Source organism: Nannobrachium achirus (assembly GCF_963921795.1).
Source record: "Nannobrachium achirus genome assembly, chromosome: 22".
Lineage (NCBI taxonomy): Eukaryota > Metazoa > Chordata > Actinopteri > Myctophiformes > Myctophidae > Nannobrachium > Nannobrachium achirus.
In genome coordinates this window covers 8,794,666-8,816,600 of record NC_137829.1, presented here as the reverse complement: position 1 = coordinate 8,816,600, position 21,935 = coordinate 8,794,666, and the positions used below count along the sequence as shown (strand labels likewise).

The window sequence follows — 21,935 nt, the reverse complement described above, 5'->3', positions numbered from 1 at the left end:
CACCATGAATTTACATTTTTCCAATTTTTATGTATTTTCTTGGTGTCCCACCAGCAACTTCTATCCTCACAAAGTCCTATTTCTGACCATTGTGTCTTTCTCAGTTTATGGGCAGATCTATGTTGGCATGTCTCAGAACGGTCCTGATTGTGAAAGGTCAGATTTGTGATGTCACAAGGCCTGAGAAGGAGGCAGGAGGAGCTGGGAGAGGGTTGGGGAGGGGTGGGCAGGCCTGAGAAGGAGGCAGGAGGAGCTGGGAGAGGGTTGGGGAGGGGTGGGCAGGCCTGCTAAGCAGGAGGTGGGGAGGAGTGTGGGGCCAAAACTGGCTCAATAGCGCAGTCCTCCCACTCAGGACAATGTGGTACTGCAGCTGAAAATGCTCTGAAAGCCAGGCAGAAATGACAGGGGCTCTGTATTCAGGAGTGGTAATTTAGCCTCAAACCTTTTCAAAAACGTTTTTGGGACACAAACAGTGTTATATAAATTATTTTTAAATGCATGGTGTAGGACCTTTAACTATTGAAAAATAGCAGATATACAAGCTCACAGCACGGCACTGAGACGAGTGCCGCGCTGCAAGCTTGTAGATCTGCTATTTTGGAAAAATCGTGAAAAGTTGTGCAAAAAAATATTTGAATATTTCAAATCCTTCTAAGGTTTTTTGAAAAACCTATGTTTCTACGTCAGTGGTGCTAAAACGTTTTCATGTCAAGGACCCCCAAAACGATATGTATTTGGCCACGGACCCCCCATCTCAAAATATTTAGTTCCAGGGACCCCCCAGGAGAAAAATCGGAGTTCGCTTAAAACACACACACATTGAAAGATTTGCACACATTTTCACGACATTTTCAAAAATAGCAGACCTACAAGCTCGCAGCGCTGTGAGCTTGTATATCTGCTATTTTTCAATAGTTAACGCATTAAATAATTAAGGCCCCCTCCTCCTTGGGCCCTAGTAACTCAGTCCCACTCCCCCCCTCCCCCCCTTGTGACGCCCCTGAGCGAGCGAGGGATGAAGACATCCGCAGAATCTCCTCTCCTCCTCATTACCATTTCAAATGCTCCAGGAGCCAGGCAGACGAGGGAGAGAGCGAAAGAATAAAAGGGGGAGCGAGGCAGAGCGAGCGGTTGCGCGCGAGCGAGAGTGGGCTTTCATGTGCGGAGGCACGGATCGCAAAACTAAACGAACATGAAATATGCAGAGTGTCGGGCGCCGGGCGCAGCCACGGCGGAGGGAGCGCTGAATGACGTGTTTGTGTGTGTGTGTGCGCGCGCTGCATTCAGTGTGACAGAAATGCGTGTGTGTGGGGAGAGGGGAGAGCGAGAGGCATTTCTGCAGCAGTGGTGTAGAGAGGAGGACGCGTGGAAGGATGCTTGTGTGCGCGTGCTTATTGGGACACAGCGCACGTTTATCCTCGTGACTGTGTGTGTGTGTGTGTGTGTGTGCCTTTCGCACACACTAGCGTGCGCGCGCAAGCGCTAGCCGCACGTCTCTCTCAGGCTCTCGTATCTCTCTGCCTGCGTGTGATAAGCCCGGAGCTCGCGGTGCTAAAACACCAGCGCGAGAGGAGCGCTGCTCTCTCTCTCTGTGTGTGTGTGTGTGTGTGTCTGTGTGTGCGCACGCATGCATAAATCGCTGTGTCTCTGCGTGTGCAGCATGCGCGCGCATGTGTTTGCGTGCATATATGTGTGTGTGTGTGTGTGTGTGTGGGAGCCCCAGGGGTCTGCCCCAGGCTTATCACACACAGGCAGTGAGAGACGCGCTTCCTGAGAGAGAGAGAGAGAGAGAGAGAGAGAGAGAGAGCGAGAGAGAGAGAGAGAGAGAGAGAGGAGGGAGAGAGCGATAGAGCGAGAGAGAGCGAGAGAGAGAGAGAGGGGGAGGAGAGAACCTGAGACTACACAAACAAGGCGCTGACCGCTGCGCAAACAACACCCCCGCCTTCCCTCTCCCTCCCTCCCTCCCTCCCTTTCCCCTCCGCACGCCGAGCGAAGGAAGGAAAGGAAAAAAAAGGAAAGGGAAAAAAACGTTCGGGGAGAGACGCATAAATCAGAGCGACGAGCCGGCATCTCTCTCCAGCACGGCTGACTGAACCCCCGCTGCTGCTGCTGCGCTCTGCCCTGCGTGTGTTGTGTGTGTGTGTGTGTGTGTGTGTGCACGCACGCATGCGCGTGTACGTGTGATCTCGCCTGTGTGTCTCTGCTGCCTGTGTGTGTGTGTGTGCGCATGCCTGACTGCGTTTGCGCGTGTGTGTGTGTGTGCGTGTGCTTGTGCCTGACTGCTCTCGCGCTCGTGCGCGTGTGTGTGAGGGAGAAAAAACAGCCGCCGCCACAGCTAACCACAGTCACCACGGCACATTAGAGGGCCATTAGAACGCGATTATACTCCCAGTGCTTACCTCTCATTCACACTCCCTCGCTCTTTTTTACACACACACGCGCGCGCACACACACACACACTCACACACGCACGTCATTATCACTGACACGCACAATGTGTGTGCGCGTGCACACATACATACACACACACACACACACACAATTACTACCATAATGTGATCAGTTAATGAGCAACTTAAAAAAGGAAAAAAACGAACACACACACACCTATTTAACACTCCTGCGAAGACGCCTCCACTGGTGATTAAATCCACACACGCGCGAGCACACACACACACACACAAACGCGCGACCGTTCCGGTTCTTGAGCCGACAGCTCCGCAGCGCAGAGCTAATCCACGACGCCTTGCGGATTGAGCGTCTGCATCGACGCGATACGCTTCAATCGAATCGATCAAATCAATTAGTGAGACGGCCAATAATCACAGTGTGTGTGTGTGTGTGTGTGTGTGTGTGTGTGTGTGTGTGTGTGTTGGGAGGGGGAGTTAGAGGCTTGAACGCACCTGACAATAAGACGGAACGAGCACCAACCACATATCCAGAGTTAATTAAAAAGCATTCAGTGTGGGAATGGGAACTGGGGGGGGGGGGGTGCGGGGGGGAGAGAGAGAGAGCGAGAGAGAGGTAGAGAGAGAGAGAGAGAAGGCTTCAAACAAAGCAAAAAAAAATAAAAACTACAGTGCTGTAAAGAGGCAGCGTGCATCAGTCTCCATATAACGATCCTACCGCGCTGTACTGCCGGTGTGTGCGTGCGCAGACTGCGCACGTCTGCTTGTCTGTGGGTGCGTGCGTGTGCGTGCGTGCGTGTGTGTGTGTGTGCATGTCACACTTCGCCTCACCGAAAATTAATGAGATGCGAGAGAACGGCGCGAGTCACAGAGGAGAGGAGGGGGGGTTGTGTGTGTGTGTGTGTGTGTGTGCGCAGGAAGAGAGAGAATGAGAGAGAGAGAGAGAGAGAGAGAGAGAGAGAGAGAGAGAGAGAGAGAGAGAGAGAGAGAGAGAGAGAGAGTGAGGGGGGTGACAGTCTGAGTCACAAAGAGAGGAAGAGAAAAGAGCACTGAGAGGGAAAAAGAGGGAGGGAGGGAGGGAGGGAGGGAGGGAGGGGGGTAGAGAGAGAGAGAGCAGAAACCAGAGAGAAAGCGTGAGTTAAGATTATGAGAAGAAAGAATAAAACAAGGGAAAGAATAAAGGGTTAAGCGAGAGTGAAACGAGAGGAAATGATAGAAAAAGCCAAACAGGAAGAGCAGGACAGATGGGGGAAGAATAGAAGATGGGGAGAGCAGGGAGAGGTAGAAAAAATAAAAAAAGAGTAGAGCTATATACAAGGTTGAATTAGGGATGGGACCATATGAACACTTCATATCGTGATCGCTTGTGACCAAAGAAATCGCGATTTACGATATTATCGCGATAATCTAAATATCGCCAACATCCATTATCCTGGGGCGGAACATTTGCTTTGAGCTTGTAGATCGGCTATTTTTTGGCAAAGAGATTTGGTAGAGAGTGAAAAAAAGACTGTATCAAGTACGTATATTATAAGTATGTTTTACCGACAGAGGGTTTAAATGGTACCGGATACGCAGTTCGGCAAATAAAAAGTGAACTGATCCCAGTGCATGACGGAGGACGATATCACGATAAATTAAATCTCCACTATACGATTATCTTGAGTGTTTTTTAATCACGATAAACGATAATATCGCTTATCGTGCCATCCCTAGGTAGAATCACAAGGCAAGAAGAACAAAGGAGGGCACAGGAGGAGGCTTGGTGGTTGGGGGTACATGAAATGAAAAAGAAAAAAACCCAGAAAGGTGAGGAGGCCAGTCAGAATGAGAGACGAAGGGGACGAGAGGCCCTGTTCTTCTTACCTCGTAGCCGAGCCGCGCAGCCCTCTGAAGCAGCGTCTCCCCGGCGTTCTTATTCACGATGAGCCTGCGCGCCTCCGGCGGAATGGGTCGCACCACGGGGGACTCGGCGGGAGGCGGGGGCCGGCGCGCCCCTGCCCCGACGGCCCCCTCTGGTGGGACGCTCCCTTTCCCATTAGCCTGGGGCTGCAGGGAGGGCGGGGGACGGGAGAGCGCGGCGGGAGAGCAAGGCTTGACCGGAGAGCAGGGGTAATGATTAGGGGAGGCAGCTCTCTTCCTCTGAGCGCTGCGCTGCTCGCTCAGCTGCGGAGGGGGAGAGAGAGAGAGAGAGAGATTGGTGGGGGGGTGATTATAGCGGCCACAGAATAACAGACCGGCAGGACACTCATGTCGTCGTTGTCGGGTGGAAACCTTGTATGTCCAAAACCGTTTGTTTTGTATTTATCATTTTAAAAATTATTTAAACTAGTGAAAACAGCCTGTTTTCTCTACTTTTGTGCGATAGCCTTGGAATGATGAAGCAGGGCTTTACTTTGCGAAAAAACGTACACATTTGAAACTTGGGAGATACGAGGTTTCTGCACGACAGTGACGATATACATATACAGTATATATACCCACATATACATACATACATACACACACACACACAGGATATATATACATACTGTATCTATGCATATACACACACAAACACACAGTATTATATACATTACGCACACACCTTACACCAACTGTTCTGCAGCTCAAACACTGCAGGTTGGCATGTCACTTCTCTTTAAACACTAAACCAACAGAGGCCCCTGAGCAAAACAGACGAGAGAGGGAAATGGCTGGCTGTGTGTGTTGTGTGTGTGTGTGTGTGCGTGCGTGCGTGCTTGCGCGCGTGCATGTGAAGTGTGCGCCCGCCTCGGTGGAATTCCGTGTCGAAGCAGCTGTCAGGTTGAGGAGCGAGGGAGGAGAGGAGAGCAGCGCTGGCGGAAAACAACTAAGCTTTTTTTTTTTTTTCACTTTTTTTTTTCTTCTCTTCCTCTCCTCCCTCAATTTTTCCCCCCGTGCTCATTTTTTCTTTTTTTCCCTTTTGAACTCAGGCACTTCAGACGGCGCTAGACCACGGCTGCCACATTCCTCACTCCGTGTGTGTGTGTGTGTGTGTGTGTGTGTGTGTGTGTGTGTGTGTGTGTGTGTGTGTGTGCGTGTGTGTGTGTGCGTGCGTGCGTGCAGCTGAAATGTTCGGCGCTAAGTGAACTATGCGACTGCACCGGGGTTTTTCTCGTTATGTAAAGAATGCGCACAAACACGCAGACACACAGACACACACACACACACGGCCCCGACGTTGACCCGCATGCACAAAATAGCACACAAATGGCGCACGCATTCAGCGATTACGCCGATGGAAAAATGCATACGCGCACAGCCACACACGCAAGCAGGCACACACACGGAGAGGCTCCGCAGGGAACCATTAAGGGCACGGGGAGGTCAAAGCTCCAGCAGCCCTCTAAACATTGTAAACATACTTCCTTCCTCCCTCCCTCTCTCGCTCCCAGCTGCATAATCAGAGGCATGCAGACACGGCATGGTGGAAAACTGTGGACTGTGGCGCGGCGGACGGTATGAACATTCACGTCACGATTAATTGTGACCAAATCGCAATTATCGCAATTTGCGATATTATCGCGATAATCGAAATACCCCCAACATCCATTAATCTGGGGCGGAATATTTGCCCCCAAAAAATAGCAGATCTACAAGCTCACAACGTGCCACGCGTTGTGAGCTTGTAGATCGGCTATTTTTTGGCCAAGAGATTTGGTAGGGAGTGACAAAAAAAGATTATCAAGTACCTTGTTTCCAGGTCTGTTTTACCAATTATAGAGGGTTTAAATGTTTAAACCGGATATGTAAACTCGGTAAATAAAAGGTTGAATTGATCCCAGTGCATGACCGAGGACCATTTCACGATAAATTAAAATCTCCACGATTATCGCGAGTGTTTTTTAATCGCGATAATAGCTATTTATCGTCCCTCCCTGAGAGTGGTGGGGCGAAGCCTCCGCTGACACACACCAGGATCAGCGACTCACCTTGTCCTCCTCGGCTGGTTCCTGGTCGGCCGCGGAGCCGTTCTGGCCACCGGGGGCGCCGCTGGGAGCGGCCTCCTTCCGCCTCTCCCTCTCCCGCTGGCTGCCGGTGTGCTTGGTCTTGCACGGCCGCTTGCCCTTGGGTTTGTCCGTGTCACTATGGCGACGGGGCTTGAGGAGGGGGGGAGGGTCGCCGCCGGCGGCGGCCAGCGGCTCGGCGGCGGCCAGGGAGAGGGAGGGGGAGCCCCTCCTGGGCTCCTTGGGGCCCCGGTCACCTGAGACGGGGCCCAACAGGGGCGGCCTGTCCTTCAGCTGGCCGTGGGGGAGGGGGCAGGCCGGCACTCCTGGAAGAGAGAGAGAGAGAGGGGAGGCTAGAGTGAGAGGGAGGCTGATAGTGTGGGAGAGCGGAGCGCAGCGGCAGGGGAGGATGGGAAGGTATTGCAAGGCCATCTCTCACCCTGTGTTGGATTATTAATGAGCTCACAGCGCTGTCTGGAAGCACAGCGTGCCTGCTCGCACAGGGAAAGGAAGGAAAAAATAGAAAGACTGAAAATTCACACACGCATGCACGCACGAACGAACACACGTACCCCGGCCCGCACACACCCCGACGCACACGGAAAATTCATACGCGCATGCACCACGCACGCACACACACACACACACGTACCCGCACACAGACACACACACATCATGCACAAATGCAACAGCACAAACACAGGCGGACACTCAGTCACTGCAGCAAGGACACTCCTATGAGTAATCTCCTTAAACAAGTGTGGCACTGTCTGGTTTTCGGCCTCCAACGCCACACGTTTTGCGCTCCAAATGCAAAATTGCCCTTGAACGTGCAATGTCAGAAAGGCATTTAATTAACAACATATCGACATACAGTGCCTCCATAGATTTTTCATTGTTAGCCCTTCCTCTAGATTTATGCAGGCGTGCTCTGGCCAAGGTTTTATTGCATTTGTAATTCCTTTATATGAACCGTTCATTAAATCCATGTTCCAAATGACTCTGAACCGGTGGGGAAAAGGAAATTAAAATATAGTACGATTACCTGGCGCCGCTAGAATATACAAACTCATTCTATTCAAAACACGGCTCCTCTTTTTGCCGTGAGCAGGCTGTGGAATTGGGAAATTCTCCATGGAAATGAATAGGGAGTGTTCAGTCCAAAAAACGAAATCCTCAATAAAACAGAAATATACAGTATATCGTCGTTGTCGGTTGCAAACCTTGTATGTCCAAAAACGTTCGTTTTGCATTTATCATTTTAAAAATGATTGAAACTAGTGAAAACAGACGATCTACAAGCACACAACGCCTCGCACCGCGAGGCGTTGTGTGCTTGTAGATCGGCTGTTTTCACTACTTCTGTGCGACGACGGCCTTGTATGATGAAGCAGGGCTTTAAAAAAACGTACAAATCTGAAACTTGGAGATACGTGGTTTCTGCCCGACAATGACGATATATTATATTAAATATAAGAATAAATGTCCTCACACCATTGACACCTTCAGTGGAACGCCAGGACTCGTAACAAGAACATGGATGTTGCCAGGGTGATTTCATTTATTAAAAATAAAAAGGTGTGGAGAGGAGGGGGGGAAAAAAACGACTGCCAATCAAGCGCTGCGGCTTCTGCGGGAACATGAAACCAAAACCTCTGTGCTTTACTCACTTCCTCTAATGTCTCCCCTGCCCTTTATTTTCTGCTCTTCATCGCGTGGCCTTCTCAGCCTGGGTTTGGGTGCATGAATAAGGGAAAGCCCTGGTTTTAATCAGCACAACCCAACCCCCCCCCCCCCCCATCGCTCTCTCTCTCTCTCTGACTGGCCTTGAGGGGAAAAACATCATTGATCACACATTAGTCACAGTACACCTGCTCACATACATCTCCGGCAGGCAATTCTGTGTGTGTGTGTGTGTGTGTGTGTGTGTGTGTGTGTGTGTGTGTGTGTGTGTGTGTGTGTGTCTCTCTTGCGTGTTCTTTCATCGTTCTGCTTTGAGCCTGGCGTGTGCATTGGCTGTGTGAAGGAGGAAAAAAAAAGAGTTCCAAGTCCAAACCATGGGGGAGGAGCACTTCTAAGTGCGATGCGGTCCCTCGGCCCCCCCCCCCCTCGCGGGGACCCCTGGCGTTCCCCTGGCAGAAGGAAGTCTTCCTCTACCTCACTTCCTCCTCCCCACCCCACCCCACCCCCCACCAACGGGAATTCCCCCAAAACACAGGCTTGATAAACAAGAAAGCAAAAACGGAGCCAAACGCAAACCACCCGCTCCCCTTCCCCCACACCCGGCTGAAGAGACGCGAACAGCATCGCTGTTTCCCTGGAGCAGTGGTTTTCAACAGAGTTTTCGCGTCCACCTCGCTTTCCACCACTCGTCACTCGAACCGTTAGCCAATGAGGATTATATACCAAATCTTTATAGGTCAAGTTCATTCTCCTCAAAAAAATTACCGACAGTACAAAGGCAGGGCCCTTAGCCAATGAGGAGCAGCGTTCTAGGTGACATCATCACCAACAAGTGCGATCTGATATAGAGTAAATAACAACAACACGTTGGCTCGAGACCAGTATGTTATGCTATACTTTACGCCCCCTCTGTTATACCAAATCTTTATAGGTCAAGTTCATTCTCCTCAAAACAATGACCAACAGTACAAAGGCAGAGCTTTTAGCCAATGAGGAGCAGCGTTCTTGATCACCACCAACAAGTACGACCTGATATAAATAACAACACCCACATGAAATCTTTTGTATTATGTTCCCACAAATCTTGATATGCTCAGGTTATTCTCCTCAAAAAACTGTCCGACAGTACAAAGTCAGGGCCTTTAGCCAATGAAGGAGCAGCGAGTCCACACTGTTTCGTAGGAACAGTATTTCTAGTTTGAAAATAATCTACACACTTAGATAATGTAGTTGTTTTGATCAACTTTTGCCTGTTATCTCTGCTAACACATCAATACAGCATGGACTTGTGGACAAAATCTTACCCAACTACAATGAAATATTCTACATTTTGGGTCTCAGAGGCTACATCTCATCAGACGGCGGTCCGTGGCTCGAACGTCGAATAAATAACGGGCCTCGATATGGAAAAAGGTTGAAAAACCACTTCTCACCGTTGACGAGCTTCTCGCAGCCCCACTTCCTGTTGAGCTCGGCCCTCTGAGCCGCCGCCCGGTCGTCTGGGTCGCCGGCGCGGACCTTGCGGTCCCGCTGGAGGGGCGGGGCCTGGCCGGGGAGGCGGGGCTGAGGCCACGGACACAGCCTCTCCAGCTTGGCGTCCGGCCGGTCGGGGGAGGGGGCGCCAGGCACGGCCGGCTTGCTGAGGCGCAGGCCCTTCAGCTCGATGCACACCTTGAGCTTCCTCACCTCCTCGTCCTCCTCGTCGTCCGCACAGGGCTGCTCGCACTCGTCTGGGAACGGAAAGGAGCCGGCGTTAGTGAATTCACTAGCCCACATTTATAGATATATACGTGCCGACATTTACACATACAGCTGTGTATTAAATAGTCAACGATATACAGCAGTGGTTCTCAAAGTAGATTCCAGGGACTCTGTGGGTTCCTTTAGGAGGTAGTCTCGCGTGGCCAGACTGTTGCCTCTGCGATTTGCAAATGCTCCGGCATACAGTCTGGGGCACGGAAACAGAAACGATGAGTGCGAGATAAAGCGGATGGGACGCAACCGCTCCCTTGGTGCAGTAGCAATAACAAGTCCTACTGGAAACGTTACGTCTCCTTTCAATATTTTTTGGGGCGTTATTTCGTCTTTCTCTGGTGTTGTAGCTGTATTAAATAGTCAACGATATACAGCAGTGGTTCTCAAAGTAGATTCCAGGGACTCTGTGGGTTCCTTTAGGAGGTAGTCTCGCGTGGCCAGACTGTTGCCTCTGCGATTTGCAAATGCTCCCGGCATACAGTCTGGGGCACGGAAACAGAAACGATGAGTGCGAGATAAAGCGGATGGGACGCAACCGCTCCCTTGGTGCAGTAGCAATAACAAGTCCTACTGGAAACGTTACGTCTCCTTTCAATATTTTTTGGGGCGTTATTTCGTCTTTCTCTGGTGTTGTAGCTGTATTAAATAGTCAACGATATACAGCAGTGGTTCTCAAAGTAGATTCCAGGGACTCTGTGGGTTCCTTTAGGAGGTAGTCTCGCGTGGCCAGACTGTTGCCTCCGCGATTTGCAAATGCTCCCGGCATACAGTCTGGGGCACGGAAATAGAAACGATGAGTGCGAGATAAAGCGGATGGGACGCAACCGCTCCCTTGGTGCAGTAGCAATAACAAGTCCTACTGGAAACGTTACGTCTCCTTTCAATATTTTTTGGGGCGTTATTATTTCGTCTTTCTCTGGTGTTGTTGGTGTTACTTCCATGATGTTTTCAATTGTTTTCTTAAACTATACACGCATAACAAGAGTATGCTGCTCAAATGACTCTGTGCGAGTGTGCATCTGTTATGTTTCCAGTGGGACTACTGACAGTTCCGCCAACTTCCGTCAGCAGTGGCTACTTCCGATACTCGCCGTTCGGGATCTGCCGTTCCAGACTCTATATAGCATTCGGAGATTGTGGAATAGTTGTCTGGCTACGCGAGACTATTTAGGAGGGGGTCTAAAATGAACCGTACAAGTCTTTAACTCTGACAAATGGAACCAAATGGCATTTGGTTCCATTTGTACACTGTCAGAGTTATTAAGGGGAGACCTTGAAATGTGAAAGTTTGAGAAACACTGATATACAGCATACCGTATGCTCTCTTTCTAAACACTATACAGCCGCCATATAGACTACACACACGCGCGCACGCACACACACACACACACACACACACACACACACACACACACACACACACACACACACACACACACACACACACACACACACACACACACACACACACACACACACACACACACACACACACACACACACACACACACACACACACACACACACACACACACACACCAAAGGGCATTAGCAGTTACATACCCACTAAAACCTCATCTGAGCCTCACTTTAAACACACACACACGCCAGGCAGGAAGGCAACCGAATTTGAAACAGAAGGAAAGCACAAGGTGAAGGAGAGGAAAGATATTAAAGAGCTGCATACACAGACAGCTAGAGAGAGAGAGGGAGAGAGAACTAGAGGCAGAGACTCCCCCTCAGAATTCACGTGGGGGGTGGATATTCCACTCGTCTGCCAGCGCTGGGAGAGCGAGAGCGATACCTCATGCCAAAAAAAAAAAAAAAAAAAAAAAAGAAGAGAGGAAAAAAAGGGGGAAAGCAACCCAAACAGACGAGGGAAGAAAGAGAAGAGATGAAAAGAGAAGAAAAGAGCAGCTTTGAAGAGGGCGGGCGAGCACAGCGGAGGAACGGCAGCGCTGAATAGGAGAGGGAGAATGGCTGCCCCCCGCCTTCTCATTCCTCCCCCCGCCCCCCACACCCACACCCATAGTCTCTCTCTCCCTTGCGCTCCGCTCAAAGACGGGATTAAAACACTTCTTCTCCGCTCAGCGCTGGCTGCCACACAGACACACACGCAGAAACAGAAAGACGGGGGGGACAAAGACCAGGGGTGTTGTTGTGTGACAGTGTGTTTTAAACTATTTAGAACGGGGTACGCATTATTTTATGCTTTAGCCATTAAAAATTAAAAAAATATAGCCATTGAAAAATATATATATAATTTGAATTTTTTTGCATGTCTTCGAATATTTTGACCCGATGTGTCTTCGGAATGCTTCTAAGGTTTTTTAGAAAAACACATGTTTCGATGTCAGTGGTTCTCAAACTTTTTCATGTGAAGGACCCCCAAAATGATATGTATTTGGCCACGGAACCCCCATCTCAAAATATTTAGTTCCAGGGACACCCAGAAGCAAAATTTGAGTTACAAATGTTCCCTTTAAAAATAAGTGTATTCAAAGATTTGCACAAACTTCCATGACTTTTCAAAAATAGCAGATCTACAAGCTGGCAGCGTACTGTGAGCTTGTAGATCTGCTATTTTTCAATAGCTAAAGCATTAAATAATCCCAGGCCTAAACAGGTTAAGGTGGTATTGATTGGGGAGAGAAGTGATGAGGGACAATTCAGCGCAACCTGGCAAAGACTATGACGATACGAAGGCGTGAGGAAAAATAGATAGAATATAAGAGGGCAGAAACTGAGGGCGAGTCAGTAGTAGACGACAACGTTTCTCACCAGCAGCAGCAGCAGAGAGCCTGGCTCTTTTCTCTGGGTGGGACGCCCTCATCTCCCATTCCCGCCCGTCATCCTCCTCCTCCTCTGACTTGGTGCAGAGAGGGCGTTTCCTGGTGGGCCCGGCGTAGGCGAGCTCCTGGAGGTGCCCGTTGGCCGGTGCCAATGTGGGGGGCGAACAATAACCTCCTTCAGCCTCTCTCGCTGCCTTCCTGGCTCCCTCGTGCAGCGGCCCTCCTTGGCTAGCACTCCTGGCGGCCCCTTCTCGGGCCCCCTGGCCAGGGGACGGGGGCTCCCGTGGGCCCCCGCACCTCTGGAGGACTGGAACCCTGTTGTTGCCGTAGGCTGGCCGGACACCTGAGTTCGCAGGGGTGGGGTGGGACGGGGGTGGGGGTTGGGTTGGGTTTGGAAATAGGGCAGCGAGATGGAATATCCGGAGGAGGGAGAACCGGGAAAGGCAAAACAAGACGGCGGGAGATGAAAGGAAAAAGGGGACAGACGAGGGAGTGAAAACATGAAGGGATAGACACAGACAGACCGACCGACCACCAGGCATGATGGAGGAAAAGCAGAGAAACAAGGGGTGTGTGTGTGTGGGGGGGGGGGGGGGGGGGGGGGGGGGGGGGGGGGGGGAGACACAGGGGAGGAAAGGGGGGGGCAGGAGGGAGAATGCCAGTTAAACACCAGCCAGCTTTTATTCTCCTTTAAAGACAGGCAGTAAAACTTTGATGGGGTAAAGACTTTTTAATCTGATGCGAGCCGAGCCAGCGGTCTCGACTGGTTCGAGGCGGCCGCTCGCTCGCGCTTCCATTCAGGACAGAGGAGAGAAAACATCCTGCGCTCGCTTGCTCGCTCGCTCTCTCTCTCTCTGTGTGTGCGCACGTCACCGCCCCCTCCCCCCACCCCTGTCCTCCCCCACGGCATGACCGCGCCACGCCCTTCCCACACAGAGCGTGACTCTAGCCCCTTAACCCTCCCCCCACGCCCCCACCCACAGCCCCCCCCCCCCCCCCCCTGCTCCTGCGCTCGCTTGCGCTCTCTCTCTCTCCCTCTCTCTTTCCCTCTCCGTGCCATAATTAGGCTCACACGTCAGCCCCGGCCTCGCTCCAACACACAGCTGGGCTCCCAGCCAACGTAAGTAACCCCCCCCCCCCCCCCTCCTCTCTTTCCGTTGCGCTCTCCCATCCGCTTTCACCCGCTAACTCTCCCCCGCATTCACTCTAAACTCGCTGTTGCTGCCCCTCCTCCTCCTGCTGCTGCTGCTGCCCCCCCCCCCCTTCTCTCGCTCGTGCAATCTCTCCCTCCCTCCCTCTCTCGATCGTCTCTCCGCGCAGATAAGCACAAAAGGCTTCTTGAAAATAAAACTCCCTCGTGCTCTCTCCCTCCCTCCCTCCCTCCCTCTCTGGTGCTTCTCGCTTGTGTAAGCGTGTGTGTGTGCGCAGGCACACGCACGCGCGCGGCCGTGCGCTGCCGAACAGAGGGACAGGGGAGCGATATCGTCTTTTCAGAGTGACCTAGTCTTGCCTCAGCGTTTGGCGCATGTGCGTGCGAGAGTGTGCACGTGCGACTGTGGTGTGCTTTCGCGCGCGTGTACGCGAAAGAGCCGATTTTTCCGTGCATGTCCCCTTTCAGAGCGTTCCGCTCTCGGAAATAGCGTGTGTAGGTGTGTGTGCGTGTGTGTGTGTGCGCGTTTGTGTGTGTGTGTGTGTGTGCGCGCGTTTGTGTGTGTGTGTGTGTGTGTGTGTGTGGTGCTGGGTTACTCACCCTCCCTCTCTCCCTGCCTGGTGGTGTGTTGGCAGTGTTCCAGCTCTCGCTCTCTGCGCTGGCCGTCGGCCAAGTCCCGTCCTGCTGCCACAGCCAAGGCAGACACGCACACGCTGCTGCCGCCGCTCCCTCCCTCCTTCTCCTTTAGCTCCAGCTCCGAGAACCGCATCATTGCCCGCTATGCGCACGCACGCACACACACACACACACACACACACACGCACGCATGCAAAGACAAGACGACACGCGCGCACGGACACACATTTACGTATGCAGACACACAGACACAAAAGACAAGACAGACACACGCGCGCACACATACAGAGAGAAACCCATGAAAACCACTCACTGTCTGCCCACACCACACATATACCTCTCTCTAAGCCTCAATCTGGTCTCAACAGCTACCGAAGCAAAAACATCGCATCAGAAAAATCACGTTGTCTGACGATAGAAAAATAAAAAAAATAAAAACTACGAAACAAACAAAATAAATAATATGTCAACGGGTGAAAATATAATAAAAAAATCAATAAACACACAGGACAGAGAGACAGATAAATCACAAGCATGGCATCCAGACATGGGTTAGACTAAGGCAGCCACTGTGAGTCCATGCGCTCTGGGGCCCTAAAGTCCCTGGCATCTCCCTTCCTGAAACATGAACACAGCTAGGAAACACATATGACTAAAGCCCTGAGGCACAGAGAGAGAGAGAGAGAGAGGGAGAGATAGAACGAGAGAGAGATGGAGAGGGAAAGATAGGCAGAGAGAGAAAAATAACCGTGAAAAATAAGAGATTTTTGAGTGCAGAGAAATAAAGAGGAGAGGAGAGAAAGCCTGTCTGAGGGGTAGATGTGATAAGAAATGTAAAGAACTGACCTCCCAGTTAGCAGCAGGTTGACTTATATTACTCTCCTCTTGTGATATGACTTCCATCTAAGCAATTAGAATGGGGGGGGGGCTCAATATATCTGTCCATCATTTCATTTTGCTTTTTTCTTTTTTTTTGCATGTCTTTCTCCACATGTATTTATAATTATACATTCAACAACAGGCAGCCAACAGTCCCACAAAGCAACACAGTCAAATAAAATGAGTCAACAGGTCAATCAATGAATACAGCATCAAAACTATCAAACGATTCACATCGGAAACTGAAGTCACGCAAAAGATTTCGTAACAATTTAGCCCCAGTCAGGAACAGTGGTGTTAGGTAACTAAGTAGATTTACTTAAATACTGTACTTCAGTACACTTTTGAGGTATTTGTACTTTGCTTGAGTGTTTCCAATTTTCAATACTTTTACTTCTACTCCACTACATCTCGGATCCAAATATTGTGCTTTTACTCCACTTTATTTGAAAACTTTAGTTACTACCGGTAGTTACTTTGTAGATAAATTATAATATTATAAAACATTAGCCACTTTAGCCCTATTCTATACCTTGGCTATTTGAAAATAGCCGTAGATCTGCTATTTTCAAACATTTTGTACTACTTTTGGTACTTTTAGTACATTTTGATGCCATTTCATACTTTTACTCAAGTACATTTTGAATTCTGAATTCTTTTAGTACATTTTGATGCCATTTCATACTTTTACTCAAGTACATTTTGAATTCTGGACTTTAACTTGTAAGGGTGCCCTCACACCAAAATACCTAGTGAAATCCGCCAATGCATTTCAATGAGAATGGAGCATTTTTTTTGCTGAAATCCTCTACTGGCAAAAAAACGCTCCAATCTCTTTGAAATGCATTGGCGGATTCCCTCTAGGTATTTTGGTGTGAGGGCACCCTAACGGAGTATTTCTACATTGCAGTATTGATACTTTTACTCAAGTAAAACATCTCACTTTATCCACCACTGGTCAGGAATGATTCATTGATTTGTGTGCCCCCCCCCCCCCCCCCCTTTTCAACCAGATCTCCAGATTCAACTCGTAGATATCCAGAAATGAATTATTTGATAGCTTTGTGTCGCCGCTCTGCATCAGCAAGCATGACACAGACAAACCACAGTTTTCAGGGGGTGCATTCGCAACGACATATGCATATACGCAGAGACATGTGCAACCCATTAACATATCTGCCTCAGTCGCTAACATTCAATATGCCTTATTTGTGTTTCTGTGCTCTTAACGTTAAGCAGAAGGGCCAGAGACACCAGTCTAACATAAATAGCTTAACCGTGCGTATATGAGTGGGAAGGGGCTGAAAGGTCGATGGCACACCGCAGGCGGCATTGCTGGTAATTGTGTGTCTGTGTGCGTGTGCATTCATGAGTGTCGTGCGATGTGAGTGACGAGCCGGGGCCTTTTAGCCAAGGGGGAGAGAGAGTTATGACCTTGGACAGCAACCAGGCCCGGTAGGACGGGAGGGGGCTCTAGGGGAGGGGGGAGGGGGGGATGGGGGCGGCAGGAGTAGAGTGCTAAGAGGGGCCCCCAAAGAGGGACTGCCGGTGGATTTGAAGCACATTGTGGGCCCCCTTTCAGCTCACCTTTGGGTTAAGCGTAGCCAGAGGCAGTGTGAACCATGAGGCCAGGGGCGTCACAAGGGGGGGGGGGGGGGGGGGGGGGGGGAGTGGGACTGAGTTACTAGGGCCCAAGGTGGAGGGGCCTTCATTATTTTATAGCTATTTAGCTATTGAAAAATATCAGATATACAAGCTCACAGCGCGCCACCGAGTGCCGCGCTGCGAGCTCGTAGATCTGCTATTTTTGAAAAGTTGTGAAAATGTGTGCAAATCTTTGAATATGTGTATTTTTTTAAGCCAACATTTGTAACTCAAATTCTGCTTCTGGGGGGTCCCCGGAACTAAATATTTTGATATGGGGGTCCGTGGCCAAATACATATCATTTTGGGGGTCCTTCACATGAAAATGTTTGAGCACCACTGACATAAAAACATAGGGTTTTCCCAAAAACCTTAGAAGGATCTGAAATATTCAAAGACTTTTCACAATTTTTCAAAAATAGCAGATCTACAATCTTGGTCACCGCGGGGTGCCGCGCTATGAGCTTGTATATCTGTTATTTTTCAATAGTTAAAGAAAGCAGAGGCCCACAGTGAATCCTTGTACCCAGGGCCCAGAATTTGGTGTGACACCCCTGCATGAGGCAGACACAGTCACGCTCTCAAACTATATAGTGGGTCCATAGCACAGTCAGCAGTAACGCATGCTGGGAGCGCCAACCGATTGCACATGGACGCACACAGACGCGCACAGGGTGTGCGATCTGAACCAGGGAACAACCTTTACACAGACTGTTCCCTAATCAACATACAGAGATGGCAGTCTAGGTTAACCTTTGAACTGCCCTTCAACTAGCTTATTGCCTGGCAGCCTGGCTTCAACCAGCCTTGCACAAGTTTTACTGAGGAAATGGCCGTAGCAGTGGCATGCAAGTAAATGTTGGCCTATCACTCTAAAATGTATTACTTTGTCCGAATATTGGGGCATGGATACAAGCAGGGACACTGGCCCCAGCAAAGGGGAGGATTTAGGAGATTGATCCCTGCTTGGATTGTGTATGAGGCAAACTAAATGTGTGTTTCAAATGTGTTACCGCCATGGTGCCTCTGCTCAGTGACCACAAAAACACCTCTCCCCAGCCATTCTCCCACCCTAATCCCACTATAGACAGTGCTGGGGGGCTCACCTGCAGTGCTCTCTGCTCGCGGCTCAGTTTGCTGGAGTCTGCATACAGCTCTGTGGTGACACATTTGAAGCGGTCGCCCACGTAGCCTGAGGAGTTAGCAATCCTCTTAGCCAGGCTGGATCTCCGGGAGCTTTTAGAGGATGCGTGACAGCCCTCCTCTCCCTCGTCCTCATCCACCTCTCCGTGAGACTCCTCCGGGTCCACTATGCTATCCTCCCTCTCGGCCTCCCTCTCGTGGGCCCTTTCCCGCTCCACGTCCCTCCCAGTGTCTGTGCGGTACAAGGCGGGGAGAGGCGGGGCGCGCCTGCCCCTGTCCCCTTTGTTCTTTCCGCAGAAGCCGGAGGTGCGGGCACAGCGCAAGGTGCTCGGGTCCTGGTCCTCGGGGTCAGAGCTGACGCTGTGCTCCTCCGCGCTGTCCTCTGCCCGGAGAGCCAGCGCCGGGGAGGCGGGAGGAGGACTGGACGTCACGCTAGGATAGCCTGTATCCTGGGAAACCCGCAGCCTCCCAAAGTGAGTCTCTGACTGCCTGTCAGCATGGCTGTGCTTCAGGGAGGGGCTGTGGTCACGATGGACGGTATGAGAAGGGTGCTGTTGGTGTTTTGGCTCGGCTTCAGTCTTTGTCTGACTTTGGTTGCCATGACAACATTCATTTTGGTTGACCTTAACACCGGGGACAGGCAGAGGCTGCTTGTTGACAGCCGGTGAAGACTCCATGTCCGTGTCCGAGTGAACAAGGTCGATGCAGACAATTTTGTCTCTGGAGGACAAAGATGAAGAGAGGGTCTTAGTGTGACCGCCACCGTGCTCCCCCACTTCCCTCTCGGGCTTCGCTTGGCTCCCCTCCCCCGCAACTAACACCCCGCTGCGGTCTCTGTGACCTCCACATTCTTCGACGGGGCCCCTGGGCTTCTCCTGGCCCCGGGGTTTAAGGCTTGCGTCTCCCCTCTCTTGGGGCTTGGTTTCTGCGTGAGGCTGCATCAGAGGATGGGCCATCTCCTGGGAGTTGTAGGTGAGGTACTCCCCGCCGGGACCGGCTGGGATGTTGTGGTAGGGCATGGGGTGTTTAGCTGCTAGGTGGGACGGGTAAAGGCTGTCCAGCAGTACCGGATGAGGGTAGACTGGACCTTTCCCTGCAAGAGGAAGGGAGTGAAGGGCCATGCCATCAGGGATGGAGTAGTGTAGGTACCTGTTGGCGTAGGCCAGGCTGTGGTTCAGGTAAGCATCGCTCTGAGGCAGATACAGGTGGCCCGGAGGGTGACCGTTCTCCAAACAGGGCCTCTTGTACGACGACACTTCTGGATTTGTCTCACCTCTCTTAGAGGCTTGGGAGGACTTCTCTGTTGACTCTCTGTGATGGCCCGGCACCACAGGATGCTCTGATTGGCTAGGGCTGTGTTTAGCCCAATCACCATTGGGCTTGGGGGAAAGGGGCCTGGACGTGACCAGAGAGGAGCTTGAGTGCTGTTGGGTGGAGGGCACAGTATGGTTGGGCTCCCCTATCCTGGGGCAGGAGGAACTGCGCTGCTGGGGAAGAACCCTCTCCAGGCCCTTGTGTTTGATAACAGAGGGAGAAGAGCCTTTGGCTTGGGGAGGGCCCTGGTCTGCATTAGACCTTGGGGACAGGGGCCGACCAGGGGTGTGCTGCGTGTGAGAGGGAGGGGGGGTGGGCACCACCCAGGAGGAGTGTAAAGTGCTGATCATCTCTGGCCTCTCAGAGGCCTTGGAGGAAGTGCTGCCGACCACAGAGTGAGGGTGCGAGGGGGGAGACATAGACAGAGTCTCCTTTAAGAGCTCTCGGCTGGGAGCCATACCATAGCGTGCCCCCGGAGCCAAAGTGTCCATCTTGACGGGGAACCCATTAGGAGGCAGGCCAAACTCCAGCATCCTTCCCGACAGGTCAAGGGGCTTCTCGGTTTGCTCTTTGGTAGCAGGGGGCTGGTGAGCAGGCCGATCAAAACTAGGTTTGGAGGGGGACCTGCTCGGTCTCCTGTCACTCCCAACACCTCTGTGATCGGACGGCCCATCTCTGGGCCGGGGTTTGTGAGGACTGGGACGGGCAGGAGAGGGCTGCTCTGGGGCCATGCTGTTCACAGAGAATAGATGAGGCATGGACTGGGAGGAGGAAGAAGAGGAGGAGGATGCAGATGCTGATGAGGCGGGTATTCTAGGGACCGGCCTCTGTAAGTCCAGGGAGCTGTCAATGAGTGCAGGAGGAGGAGGAGCTTGGGGGTGACGAGAAGAGGCATGAGGAGAAGAATCAATGGGGAGACTACTATTACTCCCACCAGTGTTACCAGCGCTACTGTTACTGTTACTGTTGTTGTTGATGTTGTTGTTATTGTTGTTGCTGCTGGGGCCTTTACTAGACGGGGGTCGGCTTGGTTTGCCAATCCTGCTGGGCGACCTCTCCCTTTCCGCTTGGTGGTGCTGACTGTGAGAAGGCTGGTGGAGCTGCTGCCCAAACGGAGACCCCACATTTAGTCCCTTGTCCTGGCAATGCACCATGGATGTGGGGGCCACCGTCACCGCAGGGATCCTCATAGGGGGAGCCACCATGGGAGACGAAATGGGGGAGGGGGGGTAAGGCGTCATATAGAAGAGCCGCTCGGCGGCAGAGGCAGGGTTGACACCACCGCCCTGAGCCGTACACAGAGACTGGTAGGCCAGGTGCTGTGGCAGATAGGGGTTGGGCTGGCTGAGGAGGGAGGCCTTGTACATGCTCAGAGCTGCGTACTTAGAAGAGTCCATAAAGGGGTACATGCTTGCTTCAGGGTAGGGGCTTAGCCATGGCAGGCGGAGGTAGCTGCCGCCAGCACCCGCCAGGCCCAGCTCCGACGGCTTCTCCCCAGGCCCCACACCTCTGCGTTCCAGGCCGAGGGCTTCAGCCCCAGGCATCAGCACAGGCTTGTGAAGGCCTGGGGGCGCGCCCTTGTAGAGTCCCAGGTAGCCGTTGGTGGCCTTGCGACTGTCTAGGGGGGACTCTGGCTTGTAGATGAGCTCCGGCAGACCTTCCCTGCCATAACCGAGGGGGAGGGCCGTTCCCTCGCGGCTCTTCTCGGCCGTCAGCGCTCGGATGCCCGGGTAAACCACCCCACCGTGGAGGCGAAGGCCATCGCGCATCAGCGTGCCCCGATCCAACCCCATGGCTGCCAGAGGTGTTAGCCTCGCATCCACCTGAAAAGAAAAACGAATTAATACTCAGCACTCGGCAGCACACAAATATATAGACAGCAGACTCCTCAAATACAAATTTGAATTTGTGCATGGAATGTAGATAACTCTAAAGCCATTAAGCAGAGCACCCATTGCAAAACACAGAACCAATTCAGCGAGTGATAGACGTCCAGTAACGCCAGGTGGATGCTGGCATGCAAATAATTAAACGGACCATGTGTGTAGCGCCAGATAATGGTAACTGTGTGTGTCAGCCGAGTGTGTACGGGGCGGCTAACAGAGCAGGAGGACTTGCCATGTTTTGTGTGATGTGGTTTCCTTGTCTTAGTTCCAGGTTGGTCTGTGCCTCAGCATCACGAACAGATGTTGCCCTGCGGAGACGAGCAAACAGTTAGCACTCAGTGTCTGGGGTCTACCACATGCGCACATACACGCCACAACAGCGCTGTTGTGATGCCACGGTGGAGGAAGTTTTTGTAAAGAACAGCTTAAAAAAGATTATATATACATATATACTGTATATACACACACACGCATACATATTTATATTATGTAAGTCTCATAGTGGTGAACTTCTTTAAAAAAAAAACTTTTGAGTATGAAATTTAAAATATATTGACATGCGTATGTTTCCATTGCAGCAATTGCGTGTGATGCTTCAGCCAATGTGACGCTTTCACCGAGAGCAGCTGTCCGCATTTACAGATGACAGAGCCACCGCAGCCTTTCAGCGCAGCAAG

The 21,935-nt window shown here is 51.4% G+C and overlaps 1 protein-coding gene across 2 annotated transcripts in view; it reads right to left on the bottom strand.

Annotated features, from left to right (window-relative positions):
• The window catches only part of bcor (BCL6 corepressor), a 32,700-nt gene extending 11,557 nt beyond the window's left edge, over positions 1-21,143 (bottom strand). The window contains exons 1-7 of one of the 2 annotated variants that reach the window (XM_080753631.1): positions 18,022-21,143; positions 15,239-15,295; positions 14,357-14,534; positions 12,596-12,949; positions 9,493-9,789; positions 6,362-6,702; positions 4,275-4,574 (exon numbers count right to left, since the gene is read on the bottom strand). In XM_080753631.1, the coding sequence (XP_080609757.1) occupies positions 4,275-4,574; positions 6,362-6,702; positions 9,493-9,789; positions 12,596-12,949; positions 14,357-14,534; positions 15,239-15,295; positions 18,022-21,141 (4,647 nt within the window). In that variant the 5' untranslated portion in view covers positions 21,142-21,143. The remainder of the gene's footprint in view (positions 1-4,274; positions 4,575-6,361; positions 6,703-9,492; positions 9,790-12,595; positions 12,950-14,356; positions 14,535-15,238; positions 15,296-18,021) is intronic. The other variant, XM_080753632.1, reaches the window with a different exon arrangement.
• Between the last annotated feature and the right edge of the window lie 792 nt (positions 21,144-21,935).